At 36.9% G+C, this 27,498-nt stretch overlaps 1 protein-coding gene across 1 annotated transcript in view; it reads left to right on the top strand.

Moving 5' to 3' along the window:
* The window catches only part of VPS13C (vacuolar protein sorting 13 homolog C (S. cerevisiae)), a gene marked incomplete at its 5' end in the record, with an annotated part of 56,068 nt that extends 36,040 nt beyond the window's left edge, over window positions 1-20,028 (top strand). Inside the window, 16 exons of the mRNA XM_010140437.1 lie at window positions 514-595; window positions 702-771; window positions 1,615-1,726; window positions 2,741-2,854; window positions 4,487-4,623; window positions 4,880-4,961; window positions 5,366-5,479; window positions 5,724-5,799; window positions 6,453-6,616; window positions 7,613-7,658; window positions 8,694-8,817; window positions 9,524-9,638; window positions 16,316-16,407; window positions 17,631-17,754; window positions 17,984-18,067; window positions 19,939-20,028. Of these exons, the coding sequence (XP_010138739.1) occupies window positions 514-595; window positions 702-771; window positions 1,615-1,726; window positions 2,741-2,854; window positions 4,487-4,623; window positions 4,880-4,961; window positions 5,366-5,479; window positions 5,724-5,799; window positions 6,453-6,616; window positions 7,613-7,658; window positions 8,694-8,817; window positions 9,524-9,638; window positions 16,316-16,407; window positions 17,631-17,754; window positions 17,984-18,067; window positions 19,939-20,028 (1,626 nt within the window). The remainder of the gene's footprint in view (window positions 1-513; window positions 596-701; window positions 772-1,614; window positions 1,727-2,740; window positions 2,855-4,486; window positions 4,624-4,879; window positions 4,962-5,365; window positions 5,480-5,723; window positions 5,800-6,452; window positions 6,617-7,612; window positions 7,659-8,693; window positions 8,818-9,523; window positions 9,639-16,315; window positions 16,408-17,630; window positions 17,755-17,983; window positions 18,068-19,938) is intronic.
* Between the last annotated feature and the right edge of the window lie 7,470 nt (window positions 20,029-27,498).

Here is a 27,498-nt window from a genome sequence, read left to right on the forward strand (position 1 = left end):
GCAGGAATGAGTGAGAAGTATTTAGTATTAAAGGAAAATAATGGTGGGAGGTTATCATTGTTATCTTCATCTCCACTTGCTGCCCTTTTGAATCCCACAGGGAGGGGCACTCTTTGAGGACCCTGATGCTTTTCGTGACCAGCTGGTGGGAAAGACTTTCTTGTTTTATGTTTTGCATTTTGTTTTTATTTTTGCCTGAAGGTAGTTTTCCCTACTGCAGTCAACGTATGCCGTCACCTGTAGACACTCTACATGAATCTTTGTTAGTGTAAAGCTGTGTGAGCATCCCCTGTGCAATACTTCCACCCTTCTGACCTTCTGTAACTAAACAGATAACATTCCCAAATAATACCAGAGTAACCCTCTACATCTTTTCTCCTTCCCCCAGAATAGGAATGACGTTCTTCTTGAACACAATCTATAAACAAGTTTCTCAAGCCTTCTAAAATGGTAATGGTCTTTGATTGTTGTGTCATTAAAATACTCCTGTAATTATGTGATGATTTTTTTTAGGTTGATAATCAATTACCAGGATCAATGTTTCCTGTTGTATTTCATCCTGTAGCCCCTCCCAAATCGATTGCTTTGGATTCAGGTAAGAAAAAGCCTTTAGTAATGTCAGACTTAGTGAGCCTTGAAAGCAGTCACTCGGCAATTTATTTTTTTATATGTATTTTCATTTTATTTTTTTTTCTGTTTAGAACCAAAACCCTTCATCGACATCAGCGTCATTACAAGATTCAATGAATACAGTCAAGTACTGCAATTCAAGTGAGTTGTAATACAATTTTAGAGATTTAACACATTTTCAGAAGTGAATGTTGTTTTACAGTTCATGTTCTCCTATGCAAACCACTCCTGACTTTGAGTTTTTAAACATCTCCAGTAAAAAAAAAAAAACATTCTAAAAAACTTACTTTTGGAACGTGAGGATTGACCACATGAAGCAACTGATGTGAAACATCTTGAGTGATCAGAATTATTTCCCTCTTGCACTACACTGTCAGAGTCGCGTGTCTGCCTGTAGTGTTTGCTGTAGTGCTGGGTTTATTTGGTGCTCTCACGCCAGGCAGCTCATACGGTGGCTGGTGCAGCACAGTACAGTGTGTTCTAGAGTGAGATAGATGTTCTTTAGTTAATATGTCCGTGTCTTCAGTTTCAGTAATAAAAATGAGACAGAAACATTATACTGATGGTTTCTAATCGACTGTCTGTACCCAACTGGTGTTGATACAATATTTGAAGATGGTGAACTTAAAAATAAGTATCAGTAATACGACTTTTGGAGAGAGGCAGTTGGATAAGAGGAGGAAACATCATGTTTAGATGATGTTGTCCGTGGAGCACACAGAATCGTAATGTATCAATATAAAAAGTATTTGTTGATGGTTAATGTTTTTTGGTAAATTTTTAAAGTGTTAAGAGATGAATAATCTACAGTGAAGTATAGCTTTGTGAGGCTGGTAAGCCCTCCGAACTGTAACTAGACAGCTGATGTGGTAGATTGTTTTACTATGCAGCGTTGCATAAGAAAAATTCAATTGCCTAGGCTAAGCATGTGATACTTGAGTTAAATGTCTACAAGCATACACTATTTGTTTTTCCCATTTTTAGATACTTCATGGTTCTTATCCAGGAAATGGCACTGAAAATAGATCAAGGATTTTTAGGAGCACTTAGTGAACTTTTCACTCCATCTACAGACCCAGAAGCTGAGAGACAAAGGGTAACATATGAGAGAAACTGATTTTTGCCAGAATAGGGCCTTTAGGGTAACGGTGTTGCGATTCTCTGAATATTTTGGTTTAAATGAGTTAATATTGCATTTGATGACAGTGAATAAAGGCACACAGTAAGATAATTTTCAGTGAAGCATTGGTATTTCTCTTAAACACTGTCTGCAAGCATTACCTTGGCAAGTCTGAGGATCTTTTCTGCTCTTACATTGTTTCAGGAATTGATGATGCAATTGTTTCAGCTGTGGCTACAAGTTGTTAAAGGTGGAGAAATAAGGAGAGGGTTTATAGGGTGTGTTTCCAATTGTTAGTCTACAGTGCCTTCTGTGTTTAGAGAGCAGAAGGAATGGATATTCATGGCTTTAGATTAAGTCTTATATAGATGGATAGTACTCAGGTCACCTATGGTGCCAATGTGTATAGGAGAGTCATTTTTAAGTCCCTTTTTCTTAAAAATGATACCTTCAGATGTACTGTATAAAAATTCTAATTTTGTGAGGAAATACAAAAATGCAAAGAACTTCAGGAAGTTAGTTATTTTACTCATATTTCTAAATTAATTTAGAATTGATACCTTAAGAGTTTGAGGAATTTAGGGGAATATTAAGTGATGGAGCATAAAATGGAAAAGTCACCCAGAAATTCTTGTGTGGCGCTTTTTGTTTGGAGGGTTATTTTTGTTGGTTCATCAGGGGTTTTTTGGGGGGTGGGGTGGTGGTGGTGTTGTGTGTGTGTGTTTTTTGTAGGTTTTTTTTTACCTTGCATTAAAAAAACCAGTTACAATCTAGTTTACAAAAGTAATTAGTCTATTTCTAGTTTTGGAGGTGTTGGCTATTTAACTAGTTAGTTGACTTTTACAGTATTTGACTATGATTATTATTTAGCTGTTTATTTATAAGTATATATTTTTAACATATAATGAATAATATTATATATAAAGATATTATGTATATGTTGATGAGATAAACTTCTGTCCTATTTTTTCTTTTTTTTATTACAACCAGTCTAGATTAATTCAGCAAGATATGGATGCACTCAACACTGAGCTGATGGAGTCTTCCTTAACAGACATGTCAATGCTCAGCTTCTTTGAGCATTTCCATATTTCTCCAATTAAGGTATGTAATAAACATACTTTTGGTTAATAAAACACTTGACATCAATGGGCTTGGCTAAAGGTTGGACTCGATGGTCTTAAAAGTCGTTTCCAACTTAGGCAATTATGTGATTCTGTCACTGGATTCCTCATAGTAAATACATCCTCACACCAACGCTCTGGGTGATCGAGGTCTTCATGCTGTTGTCCTGATGGAGACTTCTTAACTTTCTTCTGAACTTAGTACTTTGTGGGAAAACTTTCGTAGTTGCCCATGAGTACAAACTGACCTTTAACTAAGTGGGAAGAGTCAATGCGTATAATGATGAGGAAAGCTTGGAAAAATGCTAGCCTGAAGGTATCCAAGTAAAGTACGATAAATTGTAATAAGATACACTTTCATGGCTTTGTCTTCATGTCTCTCTTGAACCAGTTAGATTTTCCAGAACAAGGGAAGAAAGATTATCAGTAATTATACGTTATTCTGAATCAACAGAATGCTTCCCTAAGGCGACCAAATTGAATAAGAATGTAGAGGAATAAACCCCATTGTTCTTCTTTTTTTTTTTTTTGTTTCACTGAAGTATAAAAGACAGACATAAACCCCAGTACAGATGATTACATTTTGGCACTTTTTTCTACTTTTTATTTCTTTCACTAGATATCTGTTAGGATATGCTTCAGTTCTTGGATTTTTTTCCTAATATAAATATATAAACTTATAAGAATGCGAAGCCAGGGAAAACACTAGAGGAACAACACACTATTGTGATATTTTATCATTATCATCTAGCTAGTCCGGTTAAAGTTTTTGTAGGAAAGAAAAAAAAGAGGTTACAACTTTAAGGCTCTTTTGCAGCTATATTTGAAATACCTAGACCTGCTGCCTTTTTAAGTACAGGAAGGGGCTAGCTTTTCTCGTGTGTTCTTTTTCACGTTACCTCAGTGATTCTTCTCGATATTCTAAACCACTGGGCAGCAGGAGACTGTGAAAGTGGCTGTGTGACCTTTTGAAAACAAAACAAAAAAGAAAATTGGAAATCTTGAAAAAGTCAAATCATACAGGTTAACTGCTGTGCCCTCTTACAAGTGAGTAGACGAGAGCAATATTGATTACGGTGATGAACGAGGGAAAAGAAAAAAATTTTCTATTGCACTTTTTACCCTTAAGAAAAGTGTGTGGATTTCTTTTAAAATAAGTGTCTTATCAACTCTAAACAATCTCATTTCATAGCGTTATGAACAGTTATCTAACATTCAGGCATTTCCACAAAAGAGCGAACATTTGCGAAAATAACACAAGAGCTAGTTAAGCGCACTGGAGTTGAAAATTTAACTTGTACTGAGAATTAAGTTCCGCCTACGTATGTTTCTTCTCTTGTTGTTTACACAGAAGTTTACAGGTGTAAATATAATAGAACTTAAACTTCCAGGGCAATTTGACACTTCTCTGTATGGAAACAAGTACGTATGTATTACGTCAAAGTAATACCATGTTCAAGCACATTTGTTGAATTTCTTGAAATTCTGTGTTTCTTGGAAGTGCATAAAAATACACTTACCACTGTTTCACCACTGGTTTGTTTACGTGTGCACCACACAACCTGCCTCTCTTGTCTTGATTTGTCTTGTTTAACACTTTCTGTCTGGGCAGTTGCATTTGAGTCTGTCTTTGGCTGCTGGTGGAGAAGCATCAGATAAGGGGGAGGAAATGATAGCCATCCATTCGCTGAATTTGCTGTTGAAAAGTATCGGAGCAACTCTAACAGATGTGGATGATCTTATTTTCAAGTAAGCTAATAAAGTTGGGGGTTTTTTAATATTTCAGATAAAGCTACTGGGCATTTGATAACCATGGTAAACTTTGCTGAGTGACTTTAGTATAAACGTGTACAGCCTTTGGGGAAAGGGAAGAATGGTGGGAAGATGGGGTGTGGGCTTCTTTTTAAGAGAATGGGGCTTCAGAACTGTGTGAAGGGAAAAAACCCACACCTCTGTAGAAGGAGGAAGGGTATCTATAACTAATGTGTGATCACTTGTCTTCCAGACTTGCTTTCTTTGAGATCAAATACCAGTTCTACAAGAGACACCAACTGATGAAGAGAGTCATTAGACATTATAGCGAACAAGTAAGCTTCTTTAGTCAAGCCTTTGTGTAAAATTTTAAGTGTCTTACAGAATGCAGAAAATAGGACAGAAAAGGTGAATAGCTCTAAAAGCTACTGATATTTTGCTTCATGGTACCGAAATAGGAACATCCTGGCACATTGTGAAAACGTGTGTGTTAAGAATTTTAAGTGATTGCTTCTGTTCTTTTTATTTATATTTTGCTTTGCCAAAGTATTCTAGTAGTGATCCATAGGTATGCTGTGTCTTTTGCCTAAGCCTGTTTTCACACTAGTAGGAATACTTGTTTGAGTACTCTTAACGCTGTAATAAAAGAAAAAAGTTTACCAGCCTTGGGTTCTAACATGAAACAACAGCTAGTAACACTGCTTTTGTTTTTGCTGGTTTTTTTCCCCTTGTTATTTAGCTCCTGAAGCAGATGTATGTTCTTGTCCTTGGGTTAGATGTTCTTGGAAATCCGTTTGGCTTAATCAGAGGTTTGTCTGAGGGAGTTGAGGCTTTCTTCTATGAGCCGTTCCAGGTATGACTTCCTGATTCTTCAACTGCGTATGAATTGAATATACTGGTAGTGGTGTTTTTGTTGTCTCCGTACTCTACACCCTGAACAGTAAAGAAGTGGTCATTTTTTTTTATGGTAACTCTAAAGAAATAACGTATTTAGATGCCTTTACTTTCATCAGTGTAAAGGAATTAGTAGTTTTTCTTCATGAAACAGATGCATAATTGTATAGCTTTCTGCTATTCATAATAACCTGTGTTTTTAGGGTGCTGTTCAAGGACCTGAAGAATTTGCAGAAGGCTTTGTAATTGGTGTTAGAAGTCTTCTGGGACACACAGTGGGTATGTATTGTATTGTTATTGTTTTAATAACTTAGGGTAACTCATGAATTACATTTAGATTTTTTTTTTTCCTTATTTTGAAGGGAAAGGTATAAAATATCCACATGGCAACTTTTGGATGAGTATTTAAGTTTGTCAGATACTATTGCCAGTATTTGTGATACAGGTCATTCATACCTAACTTAGTTGAGACCATCTAAATGTCCATTTTGTAGACCTAAGGAAGTGAACTGAGAAACATTGCATGAATAACTGCATCTTAACATCCTCTGGATGAATAAGGAAAATAATTCTAATGAACCTAAAATATCTGGGGAAGCCTGAGAAGGGTTCTCAGGACCAACTACTGTTACAGTTACCTTAGATTTTTATTTAGCTATGTATTACAGTAATTAGAGAGAATATGATTCCATTCAATATGCTATATAACAGCTTCTGAAGTGATTTAAGAATTACCTTTTGCTGTTCTTAGTGATTTCAGGCCAGATTCTGGAGGTGTCTCATAGATAACATATGGTAGTCATTCCATATACATTAGTAATATCTAAACTGGATATGAAGGGAAACCGCTATAAACTTTGTGGCTTCTTGTGTGTTGTGTACTGTTAAATTGTGAGAGTAGGTAGCTTTTGCTTTCTGCCCTGTTCCATCAGGTGGTGCAGCAGGAGTGGTGTCTAGGATCACTGGTTCTGTGGGAAAAGGCTTGGCTGCCATTACTATGGATAAAGAATTTCAGCAGAAACGAAGAGAAGAAATGGGTCGGCAGCCAAAAGACTTTGGTGACAGCCTGGCCAAAGGAGGAAAAGGCTTGTTACGGGTATGGATTTGAAGTGGAGGGTATGATGTGCCAACTCCTAATCCATGTTTGAAAATTATATACAAGCAAGTTTGATGTCATCTTTACCAGTTTCTCCTGTGAATAATATAAACAAACACACGGTTACTCACGTTCAACAAATGTGTTATCTAATTAAAATAACTGGGCCCTTACTTTACCTTGCATTCAGTTCTGTCATTAAAGTCAATTGGCTGTGAGTTATGAGCTTTGGGAGTGTGCTGCATAGTAGAAATGGCTTTCCATATGCCGAAGTCTTTTTTTGACTTAAAAGGATGTGAATGTAAAGCAAGTAGAATGTGTATAAAAATAAGTACTACGTTAGCTTCGAGAGATTTTTCTGAAATAGGAGCTGTGCAACCCCTGCATTTTTTGTATAATCTAAAATCAGGAACCTTTTCTGGTTGCTGAAATATCACATCTATTTCTAGTTGGAGTGTTAAGTAAGAGGCAAACCTTCTGCAAACAATTATGGAGAGATCTGAGTGATACTGTTTGCTGAAAATTTGCAAGTTACCTCAGTGGATTTTTATTCTTCTACCTTGCTGTCATTAAACACTCCGTAAGACTTAAAGATCAGGTAGTTATTTAATGTTAATTTATTTTGAATATTTGGTATCACTCGCTCATGACTATGTATTCAGGCAGATTCCTGTTAGTAGTGAAAGTAAAACAGTAACTTAATTATCACAAGACTGATTTCTGTACAAAAGATTTGTTAGTCTTTCTTGCCAGCATAAATGTTTCTTCAGCCATTTCAGGTGTGTGTTGCCCCCACTTCTTTCCATCTAAAAAACTTTCCATTTAAAAAACTGGAAGTAAAAAAGAACAACGAAAAAAAACCCCTCCCAAATGGTGTGTCTCATCTTGAACTTCATTATGAAGTTTTAAAATGAAGGATGAAAGACTACGCAATGCCCAGTTGCATTATAGCATTCCTGTTTCTAAGTAGGAATATAATTATCATCTTTGTTTTAGGGTGTCGTTGGCGGTGTGACGGGCATAATCACTAAACCTGTAGAAGGTAAGCATTAAGGTTGTACTGCACTGCTTAAATAGTTTCCCAATGCTTGTAATTCTAAGAAATATCAACCAAAATATGGTGATGTTAAGGTGTAGCAAGATTATTTTTATATCTCTAATTCAAATTAGCTGTTATTGACTTAACCACTGTTTCAGCCTTTGTATGAATTAAGGAACTGTTATCTTCATGATGTGTTTTGTTAGGCCTGCTCTAGTACTCAATTTATTGTTTAGAGCCAGAATAAGGATACTAAAATAATAAAATAAAAAGCACTAATTGAAAAAGGCTTTTGGGACTCCAAAGGTTGAAAAAATCCTGAAAAGCAAATTTGGTTTTATGCTTCAAATCGGTATTTGGTTTTGTGAAGACTGTCTCTTTGTCAGTGTGACAGAGGATAGAAAAAATCCAAGATAAAATACCTCTTACTAAAATTCACATTGAAGTGATTTAGGTGTTGGAAGTTAATTGTTACTCTGTTGTGTTTTATAGCTTATTGGTAGATACTTTTGAGGTGTAGTCCTACTCTCATTGGTGGATGGACACATATGCTTTCTAAACACTGTCTTGGCTCTTCCATAGTTATGTATCACTAAAAAATGTAACTTTGCGATAGGAATAGTTAATTCTAGTTAGTTAATAGTTAATTAATACTTGTGCATCTTAGTCTCGGATTGTTTTGTCATTACTACCTACCTGTGAAAACTGATATATTGGCCTGCTGTCCAGACTGCCGGTGTGAGAAGGAGAATCTAGTTAATGTTTCAGTTATGCTGGCTTTGGAGGCTGGCAGAGGTGTTAAATGCTGGCTTTGGAGGCTGGTAAGGTGTTAAGTGAACAGCAGTATGTCTGAACAGGCAAGGAAGCAATGTGTGACTTTTCATAAGAGAATTTTTTGTAAGTGGATTGTATGTAATCAATGACTGTGGACTCTTTCCAATACAAACCAGTCCTAGTGCAGCCTGGAGCAGTAATGGTTTAATTCTGTTGTTAATGTCTGCAAGTAGGTCATTGAAAAAATTTCTTTTTCTTTTAAAGGGGCTAAAAGAGAAGGTGCAGCTGGATTCTTTAAAGGAATTGGAAAGGGGCTTGTTGGAGTGGTAGCCCGCCCAACAGGTGGCATTGTAGATATGGCAAGCAGTACCTTCCAGGGAATTCAAAGGTAAAACGCCAAGAGGGAGTTTTGAAGTACTCTGTGTGTTGGACACCAGGTCGTAAAGTGGTCCAGTAATGACACACAATTATTTGTGTTAAATACAGTATGCAGTATGATATTCAGGGTTGAGAGATATCTAGCAGCCTGTAATGAATTAATTTTATGACAGTCTCTGGAAACTGGTGCTTCAGAATACAACTTGCGGTCTTGTACTTCAGGTAGGTGATAACTCTCTTTCACTCCTTCCTCTGATCAGGAAGTAATGAAAGAATCTTGTGTAAATCTTAGTTTCGGGGTGGGTTGGTGTACTGCTGAATGCAAATATCTAAATGCCATTTAAACTTACTGTAAAAAATAGACCATTGAAATTTTCTGAGAAAAACTTGCCCGTTTGCAGTTTGGTTAGCAGTGCACATCAGGGGCTTCCGGTGTGTTAAGGGGGCCTTTGCAAAGTCTGTTAATAAATGTGAGAATCCGTAGTAAATTATCCACAGTTGGGAGTAAACCTCTCCAAGTTATTCTCTGGTGGTCCAGTTGACTAATGTTACTTCGGATTTATTACTAGCAGTGTGTCTTTACTATTTACGTCTGTAGGGTACCCTGGAAGTGTCAGTGGGACCTGTGGCAAGTGAAAGGGTGACTTTTTAAAGATGCATTGGTGAAACTCAGACTTGTAGTAAGCTTACCTGAATACTTTTCCACTGTCTGACAGGGTGGCAGAATCAACTGAAGAAGTATCTAATCTCCGTCCTCCACGTTTTATTCATGAAGATGGCATCATCCGGCCATACGACAGAGTGGAAGCTGAGGGTTATGATTTATTTGAGGTATGACTTGCACTGTAACTAGTTAATTCCCTAACCTACAGGGTTCCATAAAGCGTTATGTTACAAAAAACCTGTCAGGCATCTGTGGCTGTCATTATTTGTAGTGAAAACTCGCCCCAGCCTATTGTATAAGGCAAGCCTGTAAAGGGAAGGCCCGCTGCTTGTCGTAAGCTGGATGTGACAAGAAGACTGCAGCATTCCTCTTAAATGATCTTCTGCATGTTATGTTCTTGATTTATGATGTCTTGCCTCTGGAAGGAGGTAGCAGGATTAAGACTTGAATATGTGGAAACACACATTTTGATACTCGGTTCTAATGTTTTGCCTAATAGCAAAGCTGAGGCTGGTTTACAAGCTAAACAACTTTTAAATAGGATGAATTGATCTTAAATTGTTTGGCATATAATACAACTACTGTAATTCCCTTTTTTTTATTTGGTGATATGAGCAGTTGAAAAAAATGTCTGAATTCTCAAAATACCACCTTTTAGTATTTGCTTTTATTGTTAATAGCAGTATATCATAACTACAAGCATTGTGTGGACACTGAGCCTGCTGCTACATCTGGATGTGGCTGACATATGGAGGGTGAATATCAGTCATTTCCAAGACCTAGAAAATCAGAATCCAGTTAACTTCTATTTCAGCCTTCATCTTCTTAGAACTTACCTTAACATGCTTATTTTATTCCTAAAATAACTGTCTACATTAGTTTTTAAAGACCAAACCTTGCATATTTGCCAGTTTCTTTCAGATGTTATTTTAATCCCTATTTTCTAATCTATTTCTAATGTTTCTCTTCTTTCTCTTTCTCTCCTGGCATACGCAGCAAGAACTGGAATAATGGAGTAAACATTTTCCATATTTCTTCTCTTATTTCTGTCACGGTCTTTTATCTGCCTTAAGTATTTAGATGAAAGTCATGATTGCATTTTGACACGTCCTCTCCTCTTCATTCATAATTTTTCTGTGTAGCTGTTGAATATAACAGTGTTCCATGTTGTCCAGACTAAGACAGCAAACAAACAAACCTGAATAGCCATCTTCAGTGAGGTTAGATGAGTAAGAGGAAAGAGACAGGGAGAGTTTGTTTCCTGTATATTTCTTTCTCTAAGGATGTTTAGCTTCTTATGAATGGTCACAACAGAAGGTCCTTAAAAAAAATCATGGTAGGTCCATGCTGAGTTGGTTCATTTGTTGGTGTTCTCTTAGAGCTAGGGCTGTGGATGAAGGGAGAAAGGCACATTTTGATACTTGTGCAAAATCTAGTAGAGTGATACTGAATGGAATCTCCTTCTGAGAAAACGCTTATCATTGCATTATATAGAAATACAGTTTCCATGTAAATGCTAAGAAAACTTGTATCTGTGGTTTCTGTAATAAGCCATAGGCCTGTATTTATACATCGGATGAATCAATAGTTACTACTACTACTTCTTTGTGAAATTTTATCAGTTAAAAAATATAGCCAGCTCAGTTGATTCTAGTTTCTTTCACAGAATCTTCTGGAACTCTGCTGTTCAACATACTTAAATGTGAACTTTCAGCTGATAATGTGAATTTACACACCCATATATATAAAAATATATTTCTAAATTAAGTTATACCATAAATTTAATTTCTAATACATCTCATGATTTAACAAGCTAAACCTAACAAGCTGTTCTCAGAGCAAATTGTTTGCTATAATACATGAAAAAAACATTGAGCAGAGACATCTCTCTGCTGCTAATGCCTGTTTAGAATTTAGTGGTCAGGAGTCAGTTTATTTAATTAAAAATTGTTTTAAAAATGAAACATTTAGTGAAATTTTATTTTAGCTGATTAAATGAAAATACATCGTGATATACTAAGCAAACCAATTTTTTTCATGTAGGGCGACTTCTTTTATGTTTTCGAATTATGTTTTTTCCATCTATCAAAAAGGAAAAGGTAGCACAATTAACACTGAAAACTGAGTATTTTGGTTTTCCTGCACATCTAATATTTCTATTTTTCTTAGATCTAAATGGTGTAGATTGGAATTGTGTGCTAACCAAGAAGAAATCCTCTGTGCAGTTCACTAAATTCTGTTTCTTCCTTTCAGAAGTCAGTTAAATACAGGTTTGGTTTGGTTTAACTAATTGATTTTGATTATTTTGCTAGAGGTTAGTGTTGGGAAGGTTTTGTTTTCTAATGTAAATTACAAGCAGGAGGGGAACAGTGTCTGGACAGGAAATAGAGTATTTAATGAAGAACATGATTGAGAAAGTCCAGTTTTTAGATTCCTTTACAAATTTAATCACAAATAACTCAACTTAGGGGTTCTAGTGCTGTTTACTTTTGAATGCAGTTTTGACCCAATGTTACAAGTAGTTTAACCAGAATCCTCACCCTCTCATCTATTTTAACTAACTTTAATGAATATATCCCTTATAAAACAAGTATACGCTTACAAGGTTGAAACCTTGTAAGGTTACCTGAAGGAACGGATGCCTTAATACTATCCAGTGATTGGACAAAAAAAATGTTTCACTGGAGTCCTTACTTGTCAGTGAAATGTAGACACTGGTAGACATCAGAGCTTGGCTTAGGAGGAGCATGTATGTAGGTCTTAAAAGACAAGTTACTTTGTTCCACGCAGAAGTGGGATTTTTGTGCCGAATGAGGACAGTAGCCAGATGGAGTGGGTCAGTTCAGTTGTGTAATCTTGTTTATGCAGCGCATTTTCCCAGAAGTGCTGGATCTAATGTATATGGGCTGTATAGATGTCTACTCAGTTCAAAACCTGGAAAGTCAGACCTGATCTCTTTTAGGCCATGTCTCTAGCTCGTGCAGCGAGGCTTAGTAGTACAGAATGCGTCTTACTAGACATAAATGCACAGTGTGTATAGCTGGAGAAATCAAAGAACCAATAGGGCAACTCTAGGAGAATTGTTTTCCAAAGAATAACCTCTTAGGAGTTTTAATCTTTGTGTGAGAAGTGTTTGCAGCTGATGAGATTTTCTAGAGCAGATAATGAATGCCTTTGGCTTTGTCAGTCTTTGCCTTTCAATATGCAGGTATTGCTGCCTGCGCCGTCTCCGAACCCCAGCACTTAGAGTCTGACATGATGCAGTTCATACATTATTCAATGTCTATGGCGTTACCGTGTTTCATTTCCCAGTTAAAGCATGGAGCTTTATAAAGAATGCAGAACAGTTCATGAATAATTGAGACATGGTGGTGAGACAGGGTGGTGTGGCACAGAGAATACTATGGTAGGTTTCAAGACACTGCAGATTCTATTTCTGGTTGAGTCACTGCTCTGCTCTGTAAATTTGCACTGCTTCTTTCATTTCCATATAAAATAAGAATGAGTTGAACTTCTTTAAAATGTTCTAGTATTCTCATAACAATAAAAGCTTTTGATAAAGATGCCTGAATTTTAAGAGCGTGCAGATGATGGAGTAATTTACATCGAGCGCAACCCCCTTTTTACATAATGCCACCTTTTTATATACTGCCACCACCACTCTGCTGATGTCCATCAGGTGTATTGAGAGGAGCTCTGAGAATTACTGCATCTCTTAGGCACAGAGCTCAGTGGGAACTCTTAGTAACATATTGCATGTAAAATCTAAAAATACTATTGGGATTTTTTCTGAAGTTATGAGAAACAGTCTTTCTCTCTAAAGCTTTGAATTTAAATAAAGGAACATGCTTATGAATAAATCTGTTTAAATATGTGGCACATATCCTTTCTGCATATCCAACGAAAGGATTCGGAATGTGGATTGCAGCTTTTGAATTGCAGTGCTACATGGTGGTGGGTTTTGTATTTCTTTAATTTTTATTTGTTTTTAAAATAGCTATGGTTCAGGTATAAAATGTGAACTCATATTGTGATTTCAATCATATACTGCTATCTATCTTCTGATGTTTCAAGAGACTTGGAGATAAGCAGTCTCTCTGGCATTTTTTCCTTTCATGTATGTTTTACAGTTTCAGAAGTTTTTAAGATGGTCAGAAAGTGGTATTTTTTTATAGAAGATGTGGACCCTATATTTTTGGTTGCTGGAAAATGCTGAATTAGAATGTTTTTCAAAATGTCCTATCACTAGGGAGCAAATCCAGGAAAACACTATGCTGTTGATTTAAACTCTTGAATATGAATGCGTTTTTGAGCTTGAAGGATTTTTGGAGTTGGTTGGAATGTATGATGATGCTTTAAGACATTTGTTGAACTTCTAAATACATGAAAATAAAATGCAAACATAAGAAAATGTTGAATCGTCTTTTATTCTGTTGTAAGCGGAGTTGACAAAAGATCTTTCCAGTTTGGTTACTATGTAGAGTTCTTAGCCTCTGTCGTTGATCATAGACAGATAACTGTGGAGTCAAGTTTAGCTTCTATTGTCATCTTACTAGTTTTTTAGATCCAGATATGGAAATACTGAAGGAAGTATGTCTTTATAAGGAATAAATTAAAACATACTGAGTTTTTGGTCTTCCTTCCTTAATTTGTTCTCACTAGTTTGTCAGAAATAACTTGAAATTTACTGTTATACAGAGGCTGAATCCACAGTAACAGTTATAAAATGAACTGAAGGTCATCTTACTTTGCTATGAACACCAAACCATTTTGGGGGCACCCACTTTCAGGCATTTGCCAAATGTTGGTCTGAGGTGCGTGTATGGCCTTCATTCTTCTTTCTGTTTCCTTATGGTCCTGCAGAGGAGATGCACATTTCCTATTAAAAGGGAGCGTATGGAAAAAGGACAGTTGTGTTGACTTAGAGTACAAAGCTAACACGCATTGACATTATGCCTATATTACTGTCATTGCTAACTTTTACTAATGAAACATTATTTAGAAGTGGAATGTGTATTTTGTAAAGGATTTTTGCACTGATTTAGAGGTAGAGTAGATGTTAAGAGATGCATGTACCAGAGGTTAAATTTCAGCATTCCGTTGATATCTCTGTGGTGGTAGTTGAAAGCTTTTGATCTTAGCAATAAATGATAGGTTTTATTTTGTGACCTAGGAATATATTAGTAATTGGAGTTTCTGTAAAATCCTCTATTGATGACCGTCATAATTTTAAAATATAAAATGCTCACAGTTGTCAGAGAACGTAACTAGGTTAGTGACCCTGACCAGGCTTTTGTGACTACTGTGCTGGAACCCTGTGTTTGTTAGAAGCTTCTTGACTATAATTATAATCCAGATGCTTTCACTGGCTGGAGCCTTGGTGCAAAGTCCTGGATATGCACGTCCTCTTTCCAAGGCTAAGACTATATAATCCAACTGCTCTGCTTCTCATACCCAGTTTGAGGTTGGGTTCCCATAGGTAGTACTTTATTTCTTTCCCGATTTTATCTTTTTCCACATGATGTTTTGATGTATATCCATTTCCCACACACACTTTGATGTGTCGCTCTGTGAATCTTGTTGCCTTCAAGCCAGTATTATTGTGAGCTTGATTTAGGGATGACTGTGAGCCTGTCTTCTGTGTTACTCTTTGTTGTCGATGGAATGATGTAAACCTGGTGACATACTCCAGATAATATTACACTTCAGTTAAACAGCATGTACAGAATAGGATATCTGAAAAATTTGTAATAAAAAACAATGGAGAACTGCAAGAAGAAAAAACCTAGAAAGCATTTCTGTCATGGTTAGCTGCCAGCAGGCAGCTAAACATCACACAGCTGCTTGTTTGCTGTCCACCTCTGGAATGGCACGGGAGAGAGCACTGGGAAAGGTAAAATTCTTGGGTTGAGATAGATTAGTAGGACAGAAAAGAAGGGTAAAATAACAATAATAATAAAAGAATTGGAATATACAAAATAAGTGATGCATGGTTGCTGTTGCTCACCACCCACTGACCAGTGCCCAAGCAGCTGCCAAGTAGTGACCCCTGGCCAGCTTTCCCCTAGTGTGTACACTGAGCGTGACATCATATGGTCTGGAATATCCCTTTGGCCAGTTTGGGTCAGCTGTCCGGGCTGTGTCTCCTCCCAGCTCCTTGTGCCCCGTGAGGCTACTCGCTGGTGGGGTGCTGTGAGAAGCTGACAGGTCCTTGTCTGAGTGTAAACACTGCTCAGCAACAACTGAAACATCAGTGTTATCAACATAATTCTCACCCTAATTGCAAAACACAGCTACTGGGATGAAAGTTAAGTCTGTTCTATCTGAAACCATGACACACGTCAGTACTTTAACCTGTCTTCATAGTTTGTCACTTGAGTTGTAGTTGTCTAACAGAAACGTGATGAGTAGTTTGATCTACCCTTTCATATACATCCTTATTTTGACGGTTCAATAAGCAAGTCCGTTCAGTGCTTCAGAAGCCTGATCTTGAGGTGCACTGTGTCTTTGTAACTGGATAGTTTATTTCTAAGGGTCTGGGTTGTGTGCTGCTGCAGGATTTTCACTCTTGAATCAAGTCTGCAGCATGAGGTGTAACAGAATGAACATTGCTAAACTATTATTAGTGCAGAAAGGAGATGAAAGCTGAAGAAATTGTCTGATATGGCAGTGTCAATGTTCCACCTTTCGAGTGGAACCAATCAGACTTTTCAGTGACTCAGCTTCAGGAGTGAGAACACTGTGAGATCCTGCCTTTAAGGAACCAGTTCAAGGAGGTAACTTTTTAAAAACCTTTTTGAGTTTTCTTTTACAGCTCAAAAATTATTTTCTATTTCTGTTTCAGAAATTGCACACCAGAAAGCTGGAAGAGGAATGCTATCAATACCACTGTGCAATTCCGAGAGGCAGAAGAGCAAACCTTATTGTTACCAATAGGTACGAAGTTTTGCAGGCTTTCTAAGGGCTTGTCTTGGTGTCAAGTGGGCATTAGACATCTAGCTAAGCCTATACTGATTGCTGATTGCTGTTCTCTGCATATGTACTTTCCTTTTCCGTTTCCTTCTTGACTTTTTTATAATTAATTTTGTTTCCTTTTTGGAAAATGTGATATGGTAATGATGTCAATAGAAGATACTAATTTAGGAAGACAGTTTATTCTGAGGTCAGTAACCATTCCGTCACACTGGACAGAAATACTCTTTCTTTTTTTTTTTTTCTTTTTTCAAATTAGCATATAAATGTTTGCAGTCAAACCAACATTTTGATAATGAACATGTTTACAATCTTCTCAGTTAAAGGATACTCTAAATGGGGTCCTAAGTTTTTGTAACAGTATGAAAATTAATACTAAAGCTCATCAGACAATTTTTAGAATTCAAGATGTTACTAGTCTTGGATATGCAGTTTGAGGACTCGGAACTTTCTAAATATATTTATATCCTGAAGAGGAGCCCATGGATTATGATTTCCACATCCCAAATGTCACCAATTTCCACCTTGCCTGAATATGAGATAGGCTTATCAATAGGGAGGCTACTTGCGGCAGCAGAACAAGCTTTTTCAGGATACTGATGAAGTCCTTCAGTGGTAGTTAGGTGGTTTAGTTGTTTGCAGCTTCAGGTAAATGTGCGCTTCTCCTTATCCCAGTTCTTCTCCGCGTGCATTGAAGTTCTCCTTTAACTCCGTTCAAAACTCCCACCTGCGTTTTGTCTTGGCGTGCTCGCTGATTTGGAGCTGTAAGCAGGAGCAACTGAACACCTGTCCGTCTGGTAGTAATTGTGCACTGTGTAGCTAGCGTGTAGCTGTTGGACTACCTTTGTCTGGTAGAGGCTGGCTTTGAGGAACCAGTTTGAATTAACCAATGACCTTCTAGTATCCAATTCTAGTAAAATGTTTGGATTTGGAGGGTGGCGGGATTTCGGTTCAGTTGGCTTGTGCGTGCTGTGAAATATTACAGATCATCTATAAGTCTTAAGGACAGAGTGATTATCTCAAAATACGTATTAAGGAAATATGGTTCCACCGTGACTGACCGGATACTTTTAATCCACAAAAAATGCCTTCTCAAATTTCTTTTCTTCATTTTGTTGTGTTTGTTTTTTCTGGCAAATTTCTAGTCCTAGGGAGAAATGTAATACTAACTTTTTTCTTCTGAACAGGAGAGTGATATATGTAAAAGAAGTGGAAATTTTAGGCCATTTAACCACAGAGTGGGATTACTTATTTGAAGACTTTACACGAAGTCCCTCATATGAAGCAAATGTCTTAAAAATAACTGTTTTGGTAAGAAAAGTGTGCAAACTTATTTATTGAACACTATTTAGAGGTTCAAACATGTTCTTAATTCAGTTATAGTGCAAACTCTGGGACTATGTTGAAAATATGAGTTGGGTTGGACAGAGGCCATGTAGAAATCTAACCTGGAGTTGATGTTCAAGCCATTTAAGTATCAGATCCTGCGTTTGTGTTTTGTGAGTCACCTGAAGTACGTTTTTCTTCTCCTTTGCCACAGGATCAAAGTATGTTCCAGAGGAAGGACAGTACAGGTCATGAATGTGTAAAGACAGTTCAGTTTCAGGATGAAACTACAGCAAGGGTATATATATTTTTATTTCTTTCATCTTTTTTCCTTGTGATACTGTTAACAGTTGTTGAAACTCAGCGTGTAAAACAGATGATAATGTTCAGAGACCCGCTATAGAATAGGCCGCTGTGCCTGAGGACTGTTTACCATACTTTCATGCTGAAAATGGGTTTAACCAGAAGAACAATGAAGTAAGCCTTCAAAAGAGTATATGCAGTAATAATTTAAGGTCGAAGTTGCGTCATAGTCGTACGTTTTGTATATTAAAACTCATTAAAGGATAATCATTCAAATACCTAAAGCACTAGGTTAAGTTCATCACAGTGTCTAGAACACATCTTCAAATTCTGCTACTTCCTTATTTCAAGATCACTGCACTAACCCAATAAGTGTACCTTGTGTGAAAAGACTTACTTAGAAATACTTCAAGTACACCTGATGAATGTTATTTTCCATACGGCTTAACTTACTCTTCATTTTAATATTCACTGTTTTACCTTTATTGAAAACATGGATAAAAAGGCCCTCACAAGCATTTCAAACACTTCAGCTTTCACTAAATGCTGGCATTACTGAGGTAAAATCAGAGTGACCATCCAGTATGGTTTGGTTTGGGTTTTTTCCCTAGGCATTTACACACCACATTGACATTTTCTCACACTGGAGATATATCACTTTGTTAGTATTATGAATACATATTTTATGCATAATGTACAATGTATTTGATGTTACCTAGTTGAGACACGGGGTTTTTTTAACTATTAGATTGTTTGGATTCAGAATTTAAATAAAAATTACTGGCTTAGTTGCATTGCCTTATTCAAGTTTCTAATTTTAGAATTGTTGTTAGGTTCTATTTTAATATATCCTTTTGTGGATCTCAACTAACTATTCAGTTTCTGAGTACTTTCATTGTACATATTTTCAAAAGTGCCTCCTGTCATTTATATCTTCTTTTAATTATTATGAATCATTCTCTTATATTTTTGGATAATGATAGTGCAAACCTGTTTGTTGTTTGGCCTCAGCATAGTGGTCTTCTGAGGCTGTTTACGTCAGACCGAATCTGGTAGTTGTAAGCTCTCAATGCTTTTTCTATCCATTTTAGAAGAGAAAAAAATGCTTAATTTGATTTGGTACTGAATTTTCCTCAAAAGACCTTATTCTTACAGCTTTTAAACTTCTGATAAAAATAGTGTGTAGCAACAGGAACAGAGGATGTCAGGAGTTGACATGCGCTGACAAATGGGTGTAGGTTGTTGCAGTACTTGATCAGTATATTTATTGAGGAGACCTTTGATCGTGTAACTTGGAAAATTCAGCAAAGGCAGAAAGAATGCATCCTTGCATTTGTGAATGTTACTTGGGTGAAATGGCTATTTAAATGCTAACTGTTGCTCTGCAGTGTGTGTGTGTGTGTGTGTGTGTGTGTGTGTGTGTGTGTGTGTGTGTGTGTGTGTTAATAATGCAGGCTGTAGTTCCCAGCTGCATAGGCTGACTGGACAGGAGTTTAATGCTGGATCTTCAAATGGCCTGACTTTGAAAGCCTCCAGCATATAGTATTAGAAATGTCATTTGCTTATCTGTTTAAAATTAGATCACTTGTATTGGGGGTGCTGCCTTAGGAAAACTTGTCTAGTTAAGTGTGAATAACATCATTAATGTACTGCTTGAAAAATCAGAGCAGACTGGCAGTAATCACTGAAGCTTTTTCTGGGTTGAATATTAGGCGTGTGGTCAGAAGCTATGTATCGAACTTAAACTAGCCAGTGCGTATGTAGGTTTTAATGTGTGTTGAATTGGATATTTTTAATAGCATCTTATGAAAGAAAACTGAAAATCGTGTGCTTTAATTTTCTTTCTTTGAATATGTTGCTTTACAGAGGGTATGTTGTGCCATTCAGGAAGCTCTGGCCACAAGAAAACAACAGAAGCTGGTAAAGCAAGCATCGTTGCAGCTGAAGAAACCATAAGCGCTATCTTGATAATGGCAGGATTTGTTGGGTTTGACCTTTGGTATGCAGTTTTATCCCTAAAATGTATTAGAAGCAACATGGAAACATTGTGCTGAAAGAAAAGACAAAATATCTGAGGTCTTCCTTCAAAGTTAATATCCATAAACACTTTATTTTAAGAAGCTATGCCACTTCCTAAAAACTCTGGATTTCATTATTCTAAAATACACATTTCAGTTAAACTTCAACTTTTGCTAAAATGTTTTCCCACTCAAATTTTCTTTTCTGCTCTTTTTCAAATCAGGAGTTCTCGTAAATGGATTCTAAGATAAAGTGATTTGCACTCTTGAGTTTATGGTTTACAGACAAGTGGTAGTAATAGTAGTTTTAGTGTTTTGCAAACTAAAGTACTTAAATTACTGTTTGACACTAAATAAAACTCCTTCTACTTTAGAGAGCATTCTCTTTAAATTAAGAAAGATTTAGCTACTATAATTTCATCCCTGTCTGTTTCATTTTAGAAAACTGCACTGGAGCAACACTAGAATGAATATGTGTGAAAGAAATAGGCAATTATTGTCTGGAAGCGCTTACTGTGGAATGTTATCACTTAGATTGTAAATTAAAATCTGCACTTTAAAAATGGAATATATTTTCCACCTGTGATGTTGCATGCATGTGGTTTTGGTTGTATCACTGTAGCTTAAAGACTTCTCCAGGAGGAGCAGCACACTGGTTTTAGACAGCCTTGTATGTCAAAAGCTTAAATCAAAGTAATTAGCTTTCCGTATTTCAGCATACTCCACTGGAGGAATGCCATCTCATTAAGCTGAAAGTTACTTACGATACAATGATCTTGTTGCAGTTTCTCTTCCTGAAGACTCTTAGCATTCAGTTTAGCAAGATATTTAAGGACATTGAAAGTATTTTCTTAGCTCTTTATGATATTGAATAATGCCATGAACTTCACTGAGCATGTTCCCTTCTTAACACTAGGCACATACATAAGTAACTGTCTGGGTCAAGAACTATATGAAGAAACAGGTTTGAGTTCAGTGGTCAGTGAACTAAGAGTTCTTGCTGTCAGTCTTCGGCTCTCAAATAAGACATAAAGTGTCCTTGCAAATACTTTCTTATAAAAATTTGCTCTTTCCAACTTCACTTGGAAAGAATATTTTTTTTTTTCATTTTGTGCTAGATAATAGCTATAGGTTCAAACTCAATGGATAAAAGTGGCAATATTCTTGCATAGATCTGTTCAGTAAGTGGAGCAGTCGTGAGAACTAGGCCTGGATTTGTAAACTCTTTATAGTTAAGGGCTGATAGATTCTATAAATGCACTCTTGACCTGTACCTGTGATCTCAGCAAAACTAGTAAATTTAAGGTATTTGAAAGTAAGCTGCCAAACACAGAACCTTTAGAGAGCATCTGCAAATATGATTTTATTTCTGTTGTATGCACTTGTGCCTCTTAATCTGGTTTGCTCTGATGGAAAAAATGTGATACAACCTTTAATTCTGTGATATCACCTATTTTCTAGAAAGCTCTAGAAAAACATTAACCGAGGTTGTATGTATTTCAAGCCTGTGTTTTTTTTTAAAAAAGACAATAAATTTTTATATGCAATTATTTGTGCTATGGTTTTAAATGTTGTTGCTTCTAAAATACGTTGTATGTTGTTGGTTTCCCACATGTCACTGGCACTATGTGAAAAAAGAAATAATTTGAGTACTGGCGTACTGCAGAAGAGCTTTCCACAGCCCAGCGTTTCTTTCAGCATAGTTTCTGGCATGTAAGGGATAGTCGTGTGTGTATTGCCTCTTACTTCATAGCTGAAAATAGCTTTCACTTTAGTCTGCTCTCAGGGCTTGTTTGGATGGTACCATGTGCCTATTTTGAGGTGGAGAGTTGGAGCTTAGAACAGTTTTGATAACACGTTTCTGACTCCATTCTGCTTGATTCAGTTCTGTACTTTTTCATTTTTATTTGTTAACTTCCAGGTTTGAATTGTACGTGGTAGATATTTTACTTTCTCACTTCGTGTGATTAGGTACAATGAAGTACTTTTCTATTTAAAATAGTCTGAAGAAGCAGCAGGCTTCTATAGAACCACTTTTTATTTTTAAAAGCATGTCTTTTCAGTTCAGGTTGCTTGCTTGATTTGAATTGGTAGATGGCATTAAAAATTCCAGCTGAAGAAGTAATGAATGACCTTCTTTACCACTTGCATCAAGCACTCAAGAAGACATGAGAGATCGTTTGCTAAGGAATTCAATTTCTTGCTTAAATAAAGATAGATGTTTGGGACCAATAGGTTTTCGGTGCTTTCCTCAGGTGTTCATTCCATTTTACCTTGTGTCCTTCTGTCTTTGCTCATTTTGTATCCTGCCTTTTTGCATTGCTGCGTCCTCTCCAGGTGCGAATGCTGTTGGCTGTATCTAGGCTTTGCTTTCTGACTTTGGCAAATTTCTTTTCCTGTTCCTTTCTGCTCTTTTCCTTAACCTGTTGCATCATCTTCAAGTGCTGCCTGAGGGAGTTAAGGGACAGGGAGGGTCTCTTGTCTAGTCCCTAGATGTATATCCAGCGTAAGAACAACTGCAGAATTAAATCCCGTGTAGATGATTTGTAGGACTGGGGCAGCGCTGGGGTAGAGTGCATTTTCAGACATACTTTGGTGATGATGTTCAACCAGGTGCTGCAATGCAAAGCACAAGAGCTTTTTTCAAAGATTTTGGCTTTTTTTTTTTACCATCTGGCAACAAAGTGATTTCCCAAACCTTTAATATTTTGGTTTTATTGTGAATCTCTAGAGTTTCAGTATTACTGAGCACAGCAATTGGCGAAACTGTTTAGATCTTCCTAGACCTTTCCTTAAAATGAGCTCCTGGAAGCTTTTGATCTCTCAAAAGCAAAGATCACTGAATATAAAGCATGGAATACTACCTTGTGAAGTAGAACTCCAAGAATCTCTGTTGAGCCTGAGTCTTTGCTTTGCTTCAGTTACTTCATTGCTTTCTGGCTCCTCGTAGGTTTCTCTGGCTCTTCAGAAGCATTAATTTTTTTTTACAAGGCCTGGATGGGTGTGTAGTCCTTGCAAGTGTTTTCTCAGTCTTGCTTGAGCTCTAGGCTCCTTCCCAAAACTTTTTCAATCCTTTCTGTCATGCCCTCCCTCCCCCAGCATGCTCAGCTGCTTCCTAGGTAGAGAACAGTACATCCTTCCTCAATGTAGATCTGTCTCAACCTAGTAACCATTTTAAAGAGCAGAAACAGAAAATTATGACAAAAGGAAACTTTCATGTAAAAACATGCTAATACGCTTTTGCTTGTGGTTCTGGAACCATCTAAGGCTTTAAAAAAAAAGACTTGAGAACGTTTGGAATAGATAATGGGTATATGCGGTTATTCTCATGGTGGTGCTATCAATTCCACTTAACTGTGGGCCTTTTTGGGGGAGTATTTTACTTTGAAAATTTTCATTGTATTTTTGACCGATCTAGAGAGTAGTAAATCTCCACCTGCTGAAATGTTGTGTTTTGAAAATACAATCAGCTACTTTACTAATTTATTACGTGAGCTTGGTCCATTTTGCTGTTAACTATTTGGAGGGACTTTTAGGATCTCTTTCAGTGGAATTTCAGTTGGATTTTATTCAGATTTTTCCTCTTAGAAGGACTGAATATTAACTAAGTTTACTACTACCAGTCATTCTTCACAAACTTACAATAAGGCAACCCTTTAAAGCTACTTTCAAAAGAAGCAAGTACCACTCCCACACACACCTCCCCATCCAACACTCTTGAAAACACTCGGGTTGTGGAAATTCCATCCTTGTAGATATTAACAACCTGAGCTGACATGGTGCTGGAAACCTGTTCTAGCAGACCATGGTTGGACTTTGCAATCTCATGAGGTATCTTCCAGCCCCAGGTGTTTGTGATTCCTTTGCAATAATAAATCTGGACTACTCCCCTCTCTCCAAAAAAAAAAAACCAAAAACTATATTTTCTGGGTTAATTTAAATCATACCCACCAAAACAATTTTGCACCTTTCACCATAATTTTTAACCATTTGTGAAGACTGGAAGAATGGTTTGTTATAGGCACTGAATAGGGAGTATTTCAGTAGTAAGAGATTAAACAGTTTGAGGGGATTAATTGTGAGGTTGAAGGATGATATAAATTAAGTAATTCAGCTTAATGATCAAGGTACAAGTATTTTTATTTCATCACTGTCAGTAAATATGCTTTTGTTGTAGTAGAGATATTTACACTAGGTATACCCTAACCTGGTCTTTGATGCACAACCAGGATTACTTATATAAGGGGATCTTGGGTCACTCAGAGTATTTAAAAAGAAAATACAAAGCATCTAATTTTAAAAGTGAAAACTGACTTGTGAAACCTTTTGAAACAAGCTAGCATGTATTTGACAAAACAATTCTTTCAACAGCTCATAAAGTCACATTAGTCAAACCTGAGTGTGAAGACTTGATTTGGAATAGATGCCAGTGGACTGATCACTTCAAGAGAAATCTTAATAAAAGAAACAAGTGGAGGAGTTTGAGAAGCACCTTATACAACTTCAGGTTCCACTGGGAACATCAAAGCTTTAGTCTCTTTATTAAAATTTCCTGGACAAAGGTATGCTTCTAAGGGAGAGGGCAGTTATCAGCTAAACATACGATGCCACACAGCACATGAAGGGCAGGTTGAAGGGAAAAAAACAGATTGTTATTAATCTAGATGTAAAATAAAATCTATTCCAAGTATGTGAATATTGTTCATAGTCCTAATACAATTCCCTTCCTTGGATTATGGATCTCATTTGCATAATCACTGAGTAACTGTGATGCAAATACACGTATCTCCAGACTTCAGCATTTATCTCTGTGCTGCAATTTGCTCCTGTTTGGAGTTTTCAAGATGTTTGTCAGCAAATTAGATGGTAGCTTAGCCTAGTCACCTGACCTGAGGAGAAAAGCTTGACTGTGAGAGGATAACTAACCCTAGAAAGGAAAGAGTTGATTTATCAGTAGGAATGTGTGAATTTAAAACATGATTCAGTTCATTGTATCCTCACCCTTCCTACATATTTACAAGTAATCTTCTACTTCGAAATAATTTTATATTCTTTGTTACTTTTTTTAGAGTGAGACTATTCACTGTCTATCCTGATCCAATCTTCAGACTGCATTGTGGTAGGGAGGCAAGGGGGTTGGGAGGAAGTCCGCAATACTGGCATGGTAGATTGGGAGTGGAGGAAAGCGAAAGCAGAATGGTGATACATCTGTGAAAGACTAACCCTTTAGAGGTAAAAAATTGGTCAAAAGCTGTTTTGTTATACTGAAATCCTGCTACAAATTCCTTTTACATCACTAATGGGAAAATACCTCAGCTAGTTGTGCAGACAAAGTGCAGTACTTGAAAATAGTAACTGTGTTGAATTTTAAGAAGGAAAAGAAATTTTTGTTTGGATTTCAGTCAAGGAGGCAGAGCCATTTCCAGACACTTTACTGGAGTAAGCAGATGGAACACTGAAAATTGTATTTATTTGTAATATGACAAGGCTCAGACTCCAGTGTTCGTCTTGTGTTCGTGCCCACATAGTTTCTAGACTGCCGTTTATCGAAGGTAAGCACAGTAATACTGTATAATTGTGAAGAGTGCTTGTCCAAAACAAAGACTTGTAAAAATAGGGATGTTGCTTATATACTGTATAATGTAGCGTACTTTGAGGGGTTTGAGATGTTTCCCCACCAGGTATGACAAATTCATCTCATGTATAATTAAAGCTTTGTAAGGAAATCACTGAGCTGTGCAGGTCCTAGTCTCTGCTCTGAGAAATGTGGCTCTGAATCTACCCTCGACTTAGTTGATGGGTGAGGATGCTATTCTGCTTCTAAAGCTTCCTCTTGTATTTGTTGTCATCTTCGCCTCTGGCTGTGCTTCCCATTTCCTTGCTGTTGGCTTTTAAAGAGCTATGACACTGGACTAAGATGCTCTTAAGAAGTCCAGAAAGACTTCTTCAGCTGATTCCATGGGATTGTGGTAGGTTAATTATCAGTAGAAGCAGCACAGGAAGTATCTTTAAATGAGTAGCTTATACTTAAGCAACACTGCTTATAGGCCTTACTTATCCTGTCTTCAGAAGTATATAATCAAATAACTAGAAAAAACGAAAGTTTAGTGTAATGGCATTCTGACAAACATTGGGGAGCAATCGTACAATTTTCTTAAAATTCAGGCTTGTCACTGGGACAATCCTGGAAAAACTTTTCCTTAAATTTTAAATCCCAGTTAGCTGATTAATTTTTTTTGTGTACACTGTTGAGACATTCTTCACACTTAAACAGACCACACCAACCTTAAATAATTGATTGCTGATGCTGATAAGCATCAGAAGAGTAGATATTCCCCTGTTTTTGCGGAATTTAAAAATTGCGAGTTTGAGACTCTCTGGTGTAGCAGAAATCCGTGTGTGAAATTTGATAGATGATGATGCGTCTAGGTTGCAAGCGATGAGATGATACTAAATTGTTGTTTCAGAACTTACCCACAAGGTGGGGGAATGAATCTTTATATTTTACTGCTGTTGTCTTACAGCTTTCCTGCCCACCCTCCTCCTGCCTGGATACTGTTCTGATAAAATCATCTAGTTGATATGGTCAAGGTAGAGTATAGAGTATAACTTAGAGGCTCTCAGAAGCTTTACAAACTGTAGATCCAAGCCTGGAGTTTTAGAAGAGTTGAAAAAATATACTACTATGATCATTCACATGTTGTTTCTTACTTCTGTGTAGTGTTATACGAGTTGGTGCAGATTTCCATGTATACAAATTTTTTTAGTGGGTGATGAGTAAAAGTCTTTCCATGTGGTTTTTACTCAAGTGCTTATTCTGCTAATGCTGCGGTTGAATTGCAGAAATTGATCTGAAGAAGGCTGTGTAACAGACAGTGTCATACAAGGTATGTCCTGTTTTTCTTCTGTGTATCTAGTAAATTCAGAGAGATCGAAGGCAAACCAAGAAGCCATTGCCCAGCTGTTTAACAGGATTGTGTATCTTTGCTTTGCTTTGTTTAGCTAAAGGTACTAGAAATCTAGCTTTCAGAGATTTTAGGAGAGGTTGCTTTGTGAAAAATACTACACCTTCTTCCAAGAGTACTTAAAAACTACCTAAGAAGAATACTTGCAGACAAGGCAAGAATTACAAAATAAGCAATGCTATTCATATTTGGGTCATGATTGCCACTTCTTACTTTAGGGACTGCCACTACAAGCTGCTGCTGAAGAGAGCTAGACTGCACTCAACTTCTAGAGTTTTAGGAGTCATTCTTATACTTATGAGTTTCCAGGACTGTGCAGAATATCGTGTATGTTCCTTTGCAGTGTGCAAGAGTTGGACATTTGGTCTTTTTGTGTCTGTATTATTGGTTGCAGGTGTCCTTTTCTTTGTCTTCTTTTAGGATCCTTTCCAACTCCTACCTTC

Source organism: Buceros rhinoceros, unplaced genomic scaffold, assembly GCF_000710305.1.
Source record: "Buceros rhinoceros silvestris isolate BGI_N320 unplaced genomic scaffold, ASM71030v1 scaffold28117, whole genome shotgun sequence".
NCBI classification, from domain to species: Eukaryota; Metazoa; Chordata; class Aves; order Bucerotiformes; family Bucerotidae; genus Buceros; species Buceros rhinoceros.